Here is a 15,253-nt window from a genome sequence, read left to right as displayed (position 1 = left end):
ACATAATCTAATTATGTGAAATGTTATATTTTTTTGTGTCGGACAATATAACTTGTTTGACAATGAGCAAACTCAAAGGGGTCCCACCCCCCTCAATGAATATCGCCTTGACGATTAAAGTGGAACTGGGGGTCTCTGTCGTCTAACCGCCCCATCTCATCCTCATTTGCTCCTCTTTTCTCATTCATCACGAGTTATAAATTGACATGAACATCAAGACCAAAGGACATACAAACTCCATATTTCATTCTTATAGCGTGTCGAAGTTGCTGAAGAAGAAAGATGCAGAAATTACAGGCTTTTTTCACCTTATTTTTGCTCTCTGTGTTCTTGATTATTGGTCCTCAGCTAGGAATTTCTTGGGCCAATGAATTCGATCAGCAAGGTTAGATTCTTGACTTCAACCTTTTACTTACGGATTTCTAGGGACGCCAACTGAGCCTCTTGCTTCATCATAATTAAACAATACTCATAACAGGTTTCAATAGCGGTTAGTGTAAACAGAAGCTTTTTCTGTATGCTGATGAATCCAAGCAAAGTACTTCTTCTCTTGTGGGTCGAATGGATTTGTTGGTAGGGAAGGGAAAGAACTACAATGAGCTTAAGGGACGGGTTTATTATTCTCTTAGTTTGATTGCACGATGAGCAATAATTTCATATCTCATTTGGCATTCCGTTCTCTCAATAATTTAGAGACAGTAATGATAATGGCGCTTTAGCTTTTGTCAATGCTATTTCCTTTTTTCTTAAGAATATTATACTATTTGAGTTTCATATATATTTAGTCTTCATTACAGTTTGGATTTGTCTTTAGTAATAATTGATAATGGTATTTGGTTTTGTTGATGGACTGGCGTCTTATTTAGGGATGTAATTTATTTAAACATAAAAATGACCAAAAATGTAGAAACCATGATAAAAAAATCACCCTGTAGACGTTTGTGCCTACGTAGTTTCTAACACCAGCAAAAATCTCAATTCTTAATTAACCTTTTGACTATGCAGATCTGGAATATTACATGAAATTTGTATATGATGCAACTGAGTTTCCATTGGAAGAACACTACGATTATATAATAGTTGGTGGAGGGGCAGTTGGTTGTCCTCTTGCCGCTACACTCTCAGCACAGTACTCTGTCCTGCTTCTCGAAAGGGGTAGTACACCTCATGCGAAATCAGAAGTCCTACAACAAGAGAATTTTTTAAAGAACATTCTAGAAGCAGATATTGATGGAAACTCCCCTGCTCAGGCCTTCACCTCAGAAGAAGGTATCCCAAATGTAAGAGGAAGGATCCTAGGTGGAGGAACCACGATAAATGCTGGTTTCTACTCGAGAGGCGACGAGGAATTCTATGTAAATTCTGGCATAGAATGGGACCTAGATCTTGTTAAGAAGTCGTATGAATGGGTTGAAGAGACAATTGTCTTTAAACCTCCTGTTGGAACATGGCAATCTTCTGTGAGACAAGCACTTCTAGAAGTTGGTCAAGGTCCGAACAATGGATTTACCTTTGATCACATCGAAGGAGCCAAAGTTGGGGGCTCAATCTTCGATGAGGTGGGACGGCGACATGGTGCAGTGGAACTTCTAAACAAAGCCACGTCAAAGAACGTTCAAGTGGCCATTCATGCCACAGTACAGAGGGTGATTTTCTCCTCAATTTCAGGTAATATAACATTTGTTTTGTGGCAATTACCTTATTTTATGGGCATCATTTAATTTGTATGCTGCTTGTTCCAATATGTCGGATTGACAACATGCATTTACCTCATCATTAATTCACTTAATTTCTATGTTTTATCTAATTAATCTTTTATAAGATTTTTATAACTCGTATGATTCCTCAGTGTGTCCTCCTACAAAATTTTTCTTAATTCTCACTCTTATCTCTTTTGTTAAATACTTCTTTCATTTTGTGATTATAATTATTAAATTTAATTAGTTTTGTTGGGTGTCATGTTCTACCCAAGACTTGTCAGCTTCTGGCGTCATCTATAGTGATTCAATGGGAAGACTTCATCGAGCTTTGTTAAAACCCGAGGGAGAAGTAATTTTGAGCGCCGGAGCTCTTGGTAGCCCCCAACTTTTGTTGCTAAGTGGGGTTGGTCCACAGCCATATCTGTCTTCCTTGAACATTTCTGTAATCAAACACCACCCTTCGGTTGGGCAATTTTTGGCCGATAATCCTCGAGTCGATGTTAACATCATTCCTCCATTTCGAGTCGAGAATTCGGGACTTGCAACTGCTGGCATAACAAAAGATTACTACATAGAAGCCATATCAGGGTCTATTCCTTTCGACTCTGCATTCAACTTCATCCTCTTTCCAGACCCATCTCCTCCTGTGAGCCTCCCTGTATTAACCCTATTTTTCAAGCTTGCAAAGCCGCTTTCAACTGGTTCACTTCATCTAGCATCACCAACAGATGTGAGGATTCCCCCTAGGGTTAGCTTCAACTACTTTTCCAACCCAGAAGACTTGCATAAATGCGTGTCAGGAGTCAAAAATCTTGTCAAGTTGATGAATTCCGATGCGATGGGCAAGTACAAACAAGGCCGGGAAGGTGCCAGAGAATTTAAATTTGTGGGTCGATCTTTGCCAGAAAACAAAACCGATGATGCAGCATTCGAAACATTTTGTCGCAAAATGTTGACTACCATGAACCATTACCATGGAGGCTGTCTGGCAGGGAAGGTGGTGGATCAACGTTTTAGGGTTTTCGGAATTGATGCATTACGAGTTATCGACGGATCCACATTCACATCCTCCCCAGGAACTAATCCTCAAGCTACTCTAATGATGATTGGCCGGTATTAATCTGTCCTACTATAACAATTAACAAGTTGATTTCCTGCAATATGTTAGAAGAAATTATGGTATATATTAGTAACAAAACTGTTTGTTGTATTGTGCAGCTATGTTGGCCTCAAAATGCAGGAGGAGAGAATGACAATGCAGTGTTCATTGACTTAAATTAGATGGAAACTAAGAAGTCGGATTTTGTTTCAACTTTGAAACTAAAAACTGTAACGCCTGAAATTCTGTCCTAGCTATGTTTGGACGGAATTGATTGCGTTAACTCACTCTAGTTTTGTATGCCTTAAGGCGGTTTATCAAATGGATGGAGCTTTGGATCTAGAGGGACTTGGTGATTTTATGAAATTCAAGTGATCAAAGTTGTCTGCCCAACAGAGAGAGTAACTCTGTTTTCATGTTTTTTTAAATGCTAGATATTTCAGTTTCCAATGGGAACTTTCCAAAATGAAGGTTTAATTAATTTGTGTGATTAAGACTTAGTACATATGATAAAGAGTAAAAAGAATCTTTTGATTTTATTGGTGCTTTTTGTTGTCCTTTAGCATTTATGCCCATTCCCCATAGGGTTATTCCACAAATCTTCAAAAGAGTAAATTGCAATTGAAGTTTTATATATATATATATACATATATTTATTGATCTGGGGTGTTTAAATTTTACCCGACTAATTTTCAAGAGTAAGTGATCTTCTCACCTCTCTTGGATAAATCTGAATACGGACACAGTTTATATATACTTAAAACTGGACACTTGGTATAGTCTATGCGAGACTTGTCTTTCAACCTTATTGCTGCCTTCCAACAATAATTTTGTCTTCTAAGTTGCCGCATTAATTCGAATCCGACACTCCATGTAAAATTTAAAGTACTTTACCATTGCACAATGCTCGAAGGGACTTGAAGTCTTATTTTAGTTTTCAAGGAAAAGAGGCACAACTCATTCTAGAACATGACCATCACTACTTCCTTGTCAAATTTGTGCTCGCCTAGAGCCTTTTATTTAAAATGAGCTCGGTATTCCTTTAAGGACTCCCTTCAGGCTTGTTCGACATTCACCGAGGTGATGGATGCCTTGAGATGTCTCTGGTAAGATGCAATGTACTCCAATAACAAGGTCTTCAATTACTCAAAAACTAGTGACAAAACCATTTGGCAAGCCTGAGAACTAAATCCAAGTGTTGTCCTCTAGGGTGGCTCAGAAGGTTTGGCGCCACATACCATCCCAAAGTTACTTGGATGAGGATGTGAGAGTAGAAGAAATCTATGTGGTCACCAGGGTTAATTATGCCATTGTAGAGCTTGATGGATGGAATTCATGACTTCTCAAGGGGGTCATCGGCCATGATATTATCATCGAAGGGTTGATTCAAACTTTGCATTGGAAGAACTTCTTAGGCCTTCTTTAAAGCCTAGATCTCTTTTTTTAGGAGCTTAATCAGCCACTTTTACTCAACTTACTCATTTTAGGATCAATGATATATGATTTATGCATAATTAATTTAGTTAAGTATATCTTAGTCAAATATGAGTATAATCATAAAAAAAATGTCGATACCACAAGGACTAGATCACAATATGCAAAATAATTTTAACATAACCTAAGTTAAACTAATTAATTAATTGAATGAATAAAAAAATAAAGGAAAAACTAAATTCTTTTATGAGAAAAACTAATTAATGAATGCAACTAAGGTTTAGATTCTATTTAATTTAAATTATGTAATTATCTATTTAACCCGATTTAAAACTAAAAATATCCTTACAATATTTTAAAATTATTTATATGTGATGATGAATTTTTCTTAACTACTTAATAAGTTTTCTCGAGTTATATTAATTATTTATTTAGTCAATTCTAGTGTCAAATTTCTAAGTGAATGTCACAAGAATAAAAAAATATTAAGTTTTTTGTAAACCTCTAAACTCATAAAGGAATTTGACTCACTAAACTTTATCGTTCTCACATATCAGTTAATCATATCTCGATATCATAGTTTAGCATATGATTTATGTTATCTATAAATCTAATTTATAATAATCATTTAGTCAATCATGTATAAATTATTAAATCATTAAAAAGTGATCAATTTTTTAAAATATCAAACACAAGAATATAAATTTCTCATGTAAATAATAATTGGGTTTTGAATCAAACTAAACAAATAACAACATAATCTCAAAATTAAAATCCATCCAAACCTTAATTAAAATAATTTAATTAAATGTAATTAAAATAAAAAAATTGAATGGAGAAGAAAAACCTCCCTACCCAAATCTAAAATAGATATGGATCGCACGGACTGGATGCCGTCGGCTTCAATTTGTCCCTTCGTGCACAGCTACTGCCCTGGATTGCAACGGCAAGCTTCAGCCAAGCCTCAAGTCAGCCCTACACTGCTCCAATCCTTGTGCCTTCCGCTGCCTTTTTCTCCTTGCGGCACTGCTCCTCCAATTCCTCCCCAAATCCAGTCTATTTATAATATTATATATATATATATATGTGTGTGTGTGTGTGTGTGCATGGCCGCCCTAGTCCTCCTCTATTTGGACTTTTAATTATCGCTGCACCTCTCTTAATTTTTTAATATTAATTTATTAATAAATTTTTAATATTAATTTTGATGTTATAATTTAATTCATTTGGGTACTTTCTATAAAAAGAGATTCAAATTATGTAAAATTCATATAAATTCACAATTTAAGAAAAATTACATAAAATTAAACTCAAAATTAGATAAAATATGTATAAAATTAAGATCTATCAATCAGCCGTGAACTTAAAGGACCAAGGCTTTTGGCTTCTTCTATTTCTCGTGTTTTGAGGGTTGTTCCCTTGGGATTGATTCACCAATCTCTCCTACTTATTTCGTGAATTATGATATTGCTCCTATTCCTATTCTTGCACAAGCTCCTACTACTAAGAGTGATGGATGGAAGGGTTGTGGCATTATTGCCTCTACTCATTTTAAATAAAGACATCAATGACCTAGGACAATGTCTGAACCTGCAACTAGAGGTTTCCAATATGCTCAACATTTAGACAAAAGTGAGGATTTTGTCCCCTAGGATAAATTCTAAGGATCAAGTTAATACTCTATATTGAGAGAATGAGTACTAAAATAATGAGAGAGTAAAATATGTATTTATCTTTAACTTTTGACAATTGTACCATTTATGTAGTTTGATCACTTTTGAGAGAGTGAGATTATCGACAAATTAAATTATTTTTCATAAACATCAAATTGGATCTTCTTAGTAACTCGTTTAAAATTCCTAAATCAAGTTGACGAGTATATGGGATGTGGGTAACTTTCTCGATATAGTATAAGGAGAAACATGACATATGACATGTGACACTTATCAATTAAAAATACACATGTCAAGTTATGATTAACTTTCAAAAAATATATAAATATTACCTTCATAAATATAGACCCCTCGTCGTATAGACATTCAAGCTTTCCTACATATCCATCCGACTTGGCCTTTCCATAGTTCAGCCATAGGGAAACTAATGGCCTTTTCGTCTATATATATCGGGTCCAATTTCTGTACTCATGATGCTTTAATATTGGCAAATGATGTAATTTTCTGATTTCACATTGTCCTAGAATAAAAATAAATAAATAAAGAAGACCTTCCATTAATTTAAGCCACAAGTCAGGACAAAATTACAGCTATCGATCGAGGAATTAATAATAGAATTCAACTACTTTGGCTTCAATTCACGCGATCTTGATTGATTAATCTTTCTCCCAATTTTGAGTTTCGTAAAAGTCAAAATAAAAAAACAAAATCCATTATATATGGTTGGTCTCAACCTGTCGGTTGTATATATAAATAATCGTTCTGTCCTTAGTCTCAATTATGCCTTGCGTCATTGCTTACAAAACTATATATTGATTAGTGTTCCCAATTAAACTTAAAGCTCTACACTTAATTCACTCACACCTAAGCTGATAATGATTCAAATTAATTAATTCATGCCGTCTATCATTTCGTCTAAATTATATACGGCATCTTTTAAATTTGGTGTAGGTACACTAAATACTCCTTATTTATATTACGTTGCACCATATATTCTTAAAATTTTATTAAAGTATATATGGATTTAATAATAGATATTTTATTAAGAATAGTTAATGTGACATCTATGATGTGGGAGTACATGAAAATTAGTGAAACCGCTTAGTAATTTATCAAATAATTAAAGAGTAAATTCTAATAGCCAACCCTCGAGTTTCCTTTAACCACATATACTATGCCCATTCATGCATTTAAAAATTTGAGCAACTATTTCACTTTCTCTCTCCTCTCTCTTATTTTAATTCTGCAAACTCTATTTTAATTATATAAAATATCTTAATTACAAGAAAATAATTTAGTTCCCAAAGGTATATTTTTTTAATCTTCATATATAAATTATAATTTCTAATCTTTAAACAAATATATCTTATTTGACAAAAATATATTTGGCAACCCCAACTCGAAACTGACAAAATATACTTATAATAATATCAAATATATTTTTAAATTATGAAAAAATATTGCAATGATAAAAATATTTTTTATGAAAATATTATGTATTATTGAGATAGGAAAAATTACATGCAATACTGCTAAGTTTTAAGATAACTCTAATGATTACTCTTAACGTTTGAAAAAATATAGCAAGTACCATTAAGGTTTAAAACCATGCAATTTTCTTTACCATTACTAAATCCTAGTTAAATATTCATAAATAACCAAAATGTCCTCATACTTAAAAAAACATCTCTCTCTCTCTCTCTCTCTCTCCATACTTTCTTTGCAGACCAAACTGTCATTGGCGCACTTACTCTCTTCTTTTCTTGCATGTTCTTCTTCTTTTCTTGTGAACTAACTACCTCTTTTCTCGCCACAAGCTATTGACAACCACCATGTTCATTGCCATTGACCACCTTTATTTTAGTTTTATGTGAGGTAACTTTTCTTCTTCTTTTTCTTCCTCTCTCTCTCTCTCTCCCTACTTTAAAGGGTTCAAAACCCTCTATGTCTAGGTTCAAATCCAACCAGATGCAAAGGTAGGGTTCGATCAAACCCTTTGTATTTGGGTTTAAATTGACTCATATAAGTCATATCTCTCTCTCCCTATTTATGTTTTAAAAGGTCCAAAACCCTCAGCATTAGGGTTTGAATCAAACCTAAATGTAGAGGTAGAGTTCAGTCGAACCTTCTACAAATTCATTAATTTGGGACAAATAGTTTAATTTGATCAAACCCTTTGCATATGGGTTTGATTTGAACCCAACTGAGCATTTCTCTCTCTCTCTCTCTCTTTCTCTCTCTTTATTTTAAAGGGTTCAAACCCAGATACAAAGGTAGGCTTCAATCACACCCTCAACAAACTTATTTAGGTTCAACATAAAGGGTTCAATCAAAGTATCTATATTTGGGTTCAAATCAAACCCAAATACAGAGGTCTTATTTAAATTTGATTTAAACCTAGATGAACTCTCTCTCTTTCTCTCTTATCTTTAAACTAAGATATAGATTCATTGTTCATCTTAAATCTAAATTTGGGTTTGAGATGCATCTAGAAAATGAATCCATCTAGATTTATCGCACATCAACAAAGAACCCACCAATTTCGTTGTCGGCATCAATAATGAACCTAGTGGGTTCATTGTTGGTGTTGGTGATGAATAGTGATGAACCTATTGGGTTCATCGTTTTTTTTTTTTTTTTTCTAAAACTAGAAGAGAAATGAGAGAAATTAGTTATTTTATTTTTTTATTAATAATTAATAAGGGAGATTATTTCTATTTTTGAAACATGAATAGAGTTCTTGTAATTGCATCAAACCTTAAGGTGATTATTACAATTTACCCTTATATATATATATATGATCTTTATATAAAATTAAACAAAATAGCTCTCGCAATATGGCTGAGTTCTCTATCAACCCCAGTAAATTGTTGAGGTTATTGAGTCAAATTTGACAGTGGAGAAAATGGAGAGAGAAAACCTGCTATGGACCAAGGTATAACCATCGACTGATAGATCATAGAAAGATGAGAGGGGGTATTTTGGTTATTTTAAAATATTTAATTAATTAAATAATATTAATATAACAAAGTTTGTAAGGTTAAGATAACTATATCCATTGCCTTGTCTTCTATTTTCAAGTTAATAAATCTAAGTGTGCGAAACGCATTGTTTTGTGCCGCCACTTTTGCTTGAAAGACAAAAAGCTTAATTAACTACGTCTTGACATTATATTTTACTTTCAAAAGTACACTTTAATGGCTTGAAATTCACTCAATTTCTTCAAAAGTACACTTTAACCTAAACTCTTAAATCTTTTTATAATTTTATTTTTGACCGAGTTTAAGATGATTTTTTGACAAAAAAAAATTATATTTGCATGTTAAAAAATGAAAATGATTGCAATGTCTAATTAATCTCAAGCAATTATACATAATTCTATTATTACAAATCAATTAAAAATAAAAATACCAAAGTTGCCCTTGAGTGGAAAAAAAATGCTAATTAATGATTTGAGAGAGAAAAATAAAGAATTTATTAAGAGAGGAATTTATTAAGAAAAATAAGTAATTTAATGAATTTTAACCTTTGATTGAGCCATACAGAGTACAAAACATGGCCTTAAAATTAAAGGCTGGGAACTGAAGGTCTAAGTAAACCAGAACAATTGTTACTTTGATCTTATTTTATAATTTTAAGTGGTAATTTTACTGTATGAAATGGATTTATATTATTTTTAATAATAATTATGATTGTTAAAATTGATGCAATAGCATTCTGAACATTTAATATATAGCACGCACGAATATCTATTATTTAAGATTATAAAATATAGAACCAAATAATATGATTTTTAATGAAACCGATCCAACTGCCATGGCTACCTGCTCTCAATTGCTCCTCCTCTTCAGATCTATAAATAATGTAATATAAATTGACCTGATCAAGACCAAAGTAGCAAGCTTTTCATATATAAATCCCATATTGCAATTCTTTGCTTATCGAATTAAGTTGTTGAAGAAGGATGCAGAAACCGGCTGTTTGCGCCATATTTTTACTCTTGGTGTTCTTGATTAATGGTCCTCAACGAGGAATTTGTTTGGCTGATGAATCTGATCAGCAAGGCTAGTATATATTCTCGACTTTTTATCTTACGTTTCATTTTTTTGCTAGTCCGAACAGATTTATGAGTGAGCAAAAAAAGCAAGCTTAATTACTCTCTTGGTGACCTATTAATAGAGGACGACTAACTGTGTATGTGTATCTCCTAAATCGTAAAACAATTTTGTTCTTGTGAGTTTGAGCTCGTGACCTCCCAGACGTCAATATACCTTTGCCATTGAGCTACCACCTTGTTTGTTGGTTACCCTTTAATTCTCTTTTATGTTTTCGGTTCTCTTTCAGTCTATTTTTACTGGGTTAATGTAAGCTTACGCTTCTGCTGGATGCAGATCAATCCCCGCAAAGTACTTCTCTTGTTGTCAGAAACGTAATTAAGGGATAGGTTTATTTCTTTTCATCTGGATTCATCAACTTCATCTCTTTGCCATTCAATTTTCTGAATAATTTAGGGACAAAATGATTGCGGTTTTGGCTTTTGTCAATGGCCTTTTTCTTAGAAATACTATTGAAGTTTATGTTTAATGTATCATGCCTCTCACATGTCAATAGTTAGTTCTGATTGCATCTAGCATTTCTCTGCAGCAACACAATAATTGAATAGTCAAAAGTGATTTTTAAATTAAATTGATATTAGTAATAATTGATTTTTAAATTAAATTGATAAATTTTGATTATTTCATTTCTATTTTAAATTTTATTTCTTGATTCCATTTTATTCAAATTAATAAAAATGAACCAAAAATGCAGAAACCATGATTGAACAATCCTAAGTTCGTGCTTATGAAAGTGTCTAGCGCCAGTACGAATCTAAATTCTTAAACCTTTCACTATGCAGATCAAGAATACTACTTGAAATTTGTACATGATGCAATTGAATTTCCACCCGAAAAACATTATGATTATATTGTAGTTGGTGGAGGGACAGCAGGTTGTCCTCTCGCCGCCACTCTATCAGCACATTACTCTGTCCTCCTCCTCGAAAGGGGCAATACACCTCACGAAAAACCAGAAGTCCTACGACAAGAAAATCTTTTCAAGACCGTTCTAGAAGCAGGTATTGACAAAGACTCCCCTGCTCAAACCTTCACCTCAGAAGATGGTGTTCCAAATGTAAGGGGAAGGATCCTAGGCGGAGGCACCATGATAAATGCTGGTTTCTACTCGAGAGCCGACAAAGAGTACTATTCAAAATCTGGCATAGATTGGGACATGGACCTTGTTAAGAAGTCGTATAAATGGGTTGAGGAAAAAATTGTCTTTAAACCTCCTGTTGGAACATGGCAATCTTCTGTGAAAGAAGCACTTCTAGAAGTTGGTCTTGGTCCGAGTAATGGATATACATTCAATCACATCATTGGAACCAAAATTGGAGGCTCAATCTTTGACAAGGTAGGACGACGACATGGTGCAGTGGAGCTTCTAAACCAAGCTGTATTAAAAAACATCCAAGTGGCCATTCATGCCACGGTAGAGAGGGTGATTTTCTCCTCAAATTCGTCAGGTAATATAACATTTACTTGATCAATACCTTATTAATTTTATTATCGTCAAGCCCCATATATACAGTTCTAGTATAAATATATATATATATATTTCATTTGATTGTTTGTTTTTTAAGTAACGAGGTATTTTGAGATTAACTTTCTAAAAATAATTTTATGAAACATTTCATTATAATAAGTTCCCCCAACCTAATTTAATTTCAAAACTATTACTATAACACCAATATATAAAGTTCTTATCCATTTTTATTTATGGGGTTAATTCTAAGATCATTTTTATTTATGTTCTTATTTTTTGTAAAAACCTTATAACTTACAAAGTAAATTTCACCTATATTCCCTATGTTTTGAGTTAATTCAATGCAAACTTTATGTTGTTTACTTTTGGCATTTAAGGCCCTTCTACCTTACATGTTTTTAAAATACACTTTTTTGATTGAGCCTCTTTAAATTTTAAAAGTAAACAACAAGAGATTTGTGTGAAAATGATCTAAACCACGAGATCTGTATGGGATATGTCCCAACTCCCATCATACCTAATTATCTCTTACCATGTTGTTCTTTGTCTTACTCTACGTATTTTGCTAGCTACATCTTCCATTTTTGTGATTGGCATGATTGTTCAAGTTATTGTCTTGTTTGGTTTCATGTTCCATCCAAGGCCTGTCAGCTGTTGGAGTTATCTACAGCGATTCAACAGGTAGACTTCATCGAGCTATGTTAAAACCTAAAGGAGAAGTAATTTTGAGTGCTGGAACTCTCGGCAGTCCCCAGCTTTTGTTGCTAAGTGGGATCGGTCCAAAACCATATCTATCATCTTTGAACATTTCCGTAACCAAGCACCATCCATTGGTCGGTCAACTTCTTACTGATAATCCACGATTTGATATTAACATCGCCCCTCCTTTTTTAGTAGAGAATTCTGGACTCGCAACCGTAGGTATAACAAGAGATTACTTCATAGAAGCCTTATCAGGCTCATTCCCTTTTGATTCCGTGGTCAACTTTATCCTCTTTCCAGACCCATCACCTCCTGTGAACTTCACTTTATTAACCTTGTTTCTCAAGCTTGCAAAACCACTTTCAACTGGTTCACTTCATCTAGCATCATCCACAGATGTGCAAATTCCCCCAAAGGTTCGCTTCAACTATTTTTCCAACCCAAAAGACTTGGATAAATGTGTGGTAGGAATCAAAAGCCTCTACAAGGTTATCAGTTCTCATGCCATGGAAAAGTACAAGCAAGGTCGAAAAGGTGCCAAGGAGTTTAAATTTGTGGGTCGATCTTTGCCAGAAAACGAAACAAATGATGCAGTGTTCAAAACATTTTGTCGAAAAATGTTAACTACTATGTATCATTACCATGGCGGTTGTGTGGTTGGGAAGGTGGTGGATCAACGGTTTAGAGTTTTGGGAATTAATGCATTACGAGTTGTTGATGGTTCCACGTTCACATCCTCCCCAGGCACCAATCCTCAAGCTACTCTAATGATGATTGGCCGGTAATTATCTTTCCTACTACCTCAGCAATGGGTTTCTTGTAATGATTTTTCTTTTTGGTGTGTGTGTGTTTTTAAATGTTATACATTACACTAAAATTATCACAAAATGATATGGTGACTGAAAATTTCAGAGACAATTTTAATAGAAATATGTTGTGAGAAATTATGTTTTGGTCATGACAAAATTGTTTGTTGTTTTGTGCAGCTATGTTGGCCTCAAAATGCAGGAAGAGAGGATGACAACGGGGATGAATCATTGATTCAGTTCAATTAAAGTTACACCTCATGAATAATGTGGAGCAGGTGAAATGTCAGATTCTCTGTCTAAATATAAATATTGTACCAGTGAAGTTTGAAATTTTGTACAAGCTATGCATGAACGGAGAGGGAATTGTGTGAAAGGGAAGGAAACAAATTCACCAAAATTTCTATAATAAAATTTCATCAATTTCTGTCTTGAACAAAATATTTTTAATTTGTAAGAACTTGTGAGGAATCTAAACATGCACGTAACCGTACAAACATATCAAAACCAATCACACATGAGACACAAAATTTTCACATGAAAAACCTCTTCAAATCAAAGAGTAAAAACCATCGGATTAAGGTTCATCAATGAGGCTCCACTGTAATCAATCGATTGTCTATAAATATCTCTCTTAGACTTTTACCAACTAGCAACAATAACTTCATCGAAAAAAAGATCCAATAGCAACAATCAACAAAATAATATACAGAAGGAATGGCAAAAGAAATCTCTAAAATGATAGCTTTTGTTTCTACCAAGCATACAGTACTTACAAGTCTCCAAATTCAAATCCCATTGACGATATTGGAGAATGACGAGTCGAGAAGCTCTTGTCCAAAAATCAAATCGATCGGACCATGAATCTCCAGCTTTGTATCGTGGGGTGAACGTACAATATTTCTCCTATCAGAAGCTTTTCAACGTACTTCTCTTATCTTTCTTTCCTTCTTCTTCTCCAACAAGCCTCACTCTCTCCTCTCTTCTCTCTCCCCCATTCCATCTTCTCCAGCAAGCCTCACACTGTCGTCGCTTCTCAAGCATCGACCACCACTACATCCTTGTCGCCTCACCTCACCTCGCCTCGCTCGCCTTGCCTCTACATCCTCCATCTCCTCTCTCATTTCTCCTCTTCCATCTCCTCCTTTATCAATCCTCTCATCGTCATACCTACCTCCTTGCCTCACCTCACCTTTTGCACACTGACTATTGCTGCATCCTTGCCTCACCAACCACAAGGTTAGGCGACTGCAGAGAGGGAGAATGCGGCGGCGATAGGGTCAGCGAAGGGAGGAATGTGGAAAGAGCAAGGGAAGAAAGGAGATGAGAGAGAGAAACAGGGTGGGTAGAACCCCCCTTCCCCCGAAAATGACCTTTCTACCCCCCTCCAAAACTAATGGAGGGTAAAGTTACCCCCGTGAAAGAAGGGTGAACAAAATTGCACTCCTCTTGAGATAACCACAATTTCTTGGTTTTTCTATCATGAATAATTCTCATTTCAAAAATCAACTTTGTTAGCCCCAAATCTTTCATATCAAACAACTTACTTAATGCTTTCTTAACGCTTTCTTCAACATGTCAATCTTGGAAGCACTTTGACAAACAAAAAGCATATCATCAACATAGCGCAATAAAATAATGAAATCATTATCAAAGAGTTTCTATGTAAATACACAATGATTTGAAATAGTCTTTTTATAGCCTTGCTCTCCTATAACAGACTCAAACTTCTTATATCACTATCTTTGTGCTTGTTTCAAACCATGTAGGCTCTTTTTTAACCTACATACATAGTCCTCTTTTCCTTTTACATTAAAACCTTCTGGCTACTCCATGCGAATTTTCTCCTCTAAATCACCATGGAAGAAAGCAGTCTTCATATCCATCTGCTCAACTTCTAAGTCAAGATTGGCAGCTAATCCCAACACAACTCGAATGCAAGACATTTTTACCACTACTAAGAAGATCACTTCATAATCAATCCCATGTTTTTGAATGAAGCCCTTGACGACCAATCTAGCTTTGTATCGTGGACATGATGAATTGTCATTTTGTTTCAATTTGTAAATCCATTGATTTTTCAGTGCTCTCGTACCCTTAAGCAATTTTACCAATTCAAATGTATGATTCTCATATAAGGATTTCATTTTATCCTCCATAACATCAATTCATTTATTTGCTTTCGGTTACTTTTTATAGCCTTTCCAAAACACTCTGGTTATCCCCTATCTGTCAAGAGCACATACTCATTTGGAG

The 15,253-nt window shown here is 34.3% G+C and overlaps 2 protein-coding genes across 2 annotated transcripts; both read left to right on the top strand.

The window, feature by feature from the left end:
- Window positions 1–219: 219 nt before the first annotated feature.
- On the top strand, window positions 220–3,265 carry LOC127806142 (sinalpyl alcohol oxidase Nec3-like). The gene is made up of 4 exons (XM_052343228.1): window positions 220–385; window positions 1,006–1,668; window positions 1,973–2,813; window positions 2,919–3,265. The coding sequence occupies exons 1-4, from the start codon at window positions 283–285 to the stop codon at window positions 2,974–2,976; spliced, it is 1,665 nt and encodes a 554-aa protein (XP_052199188.1). The 5' UTR covers window positions 220–282; the 3' UTR covers window positions 2,977–3,265.
- A 6,510-nt stretch (window positions 3,266–9,775) lies between these two features.
- LOC127806143 (sinalpyl alcohol oxidase Nec3-like) lies at window positions 9,776–13,438 on the top strand. Its single transcript, XM_052343230.1, has 4 exons — window positions 9,776–9,970; window positions 10,804–11,469; window positions 12,132–12,972; window positions 13,178–13,438. The coding sequence occupies exons 1-4, from the start codon at window positions 9,871–9,873 to the stop codon at window positions 13,230–13,232; spliced, it is 1,662 nt and encodes a 553-aa protein (XP_052199190.1). The 5' UTR covers window positions 9,776–9,870; the 3' UTR covers window positions 13,233–13,438.
- Window positions 13,439–15,253: the final 1,815 nt, after the last annotated feature.

This window comes from Diospyros lotus, chromosome 7, assembly GCF_014633365.1.
Source record: "Diospyros lotus cultivar Yz01 chromosome 7, ASM1463336v1, whole genome shotgun sequence".
NCBI lineage: Eukaryota > Viridiplantae > Streptophyta > Magnoliopsida > Ericales > Ebenaceae > Diospyros > Diospyros lotus.
The sequence above is the reverse complement of the archived record's forward strand: the minus strand, read 5'-3'. Positions and strand labels throughout refer to the sequence as shown.

What these genes read in the sequence shown, in the direction of transcription:
- LOC127806142 (XM_052343228.1), top strand. Translation starts at nt 283, where the DNA reads ATGCAGAAATTACAGGCTTTTTTCACCTTATTTTTGCTCTCTGTGTTC. An exon ending in CAATGAATTCGATCAGCAAG is followed by an intron (nt 386 to 1,005) that starts GTTAGATTCTTG and finishes TTGACTATGCAG; the next exon opens with ATCTGGAATATTACATGAAA. An exon ending in ACTCTAATGATGATTGGCCG is followed by an intron (nt 2,814 to 2,918) that starts GTATTAATCTGT and finishes TGTATTGTGCAG; the next exon opens with CTATGTTGGCCTCAAAATGC.
- LOC127806143 (XM_052343230.1), top strand. Translation starts at nt 9,871, where the DNA reads ATGCAGAAACCGGCTGTTTGCGCCATATTTTTACTCTTGGTGTTCTTG. An exon ending in TGATGAATCTGATCAGCAAG is followed by an intron (nt 9,971 to 10,803) that starts GCTAGTATATAT and finishes TTCACTATGCAG; the next exon opens with ATCAAGAATACTACTTGAAA. An exon ending in TTTCTCCTCAAATTCGTCAG is followed by an intron (nt 11,470 to 12,131) that starts GTAATATAACAT and finishes GTTCCATCCAAG; the next exon opens with GCCTGTCAGCTGTTGGAGTT.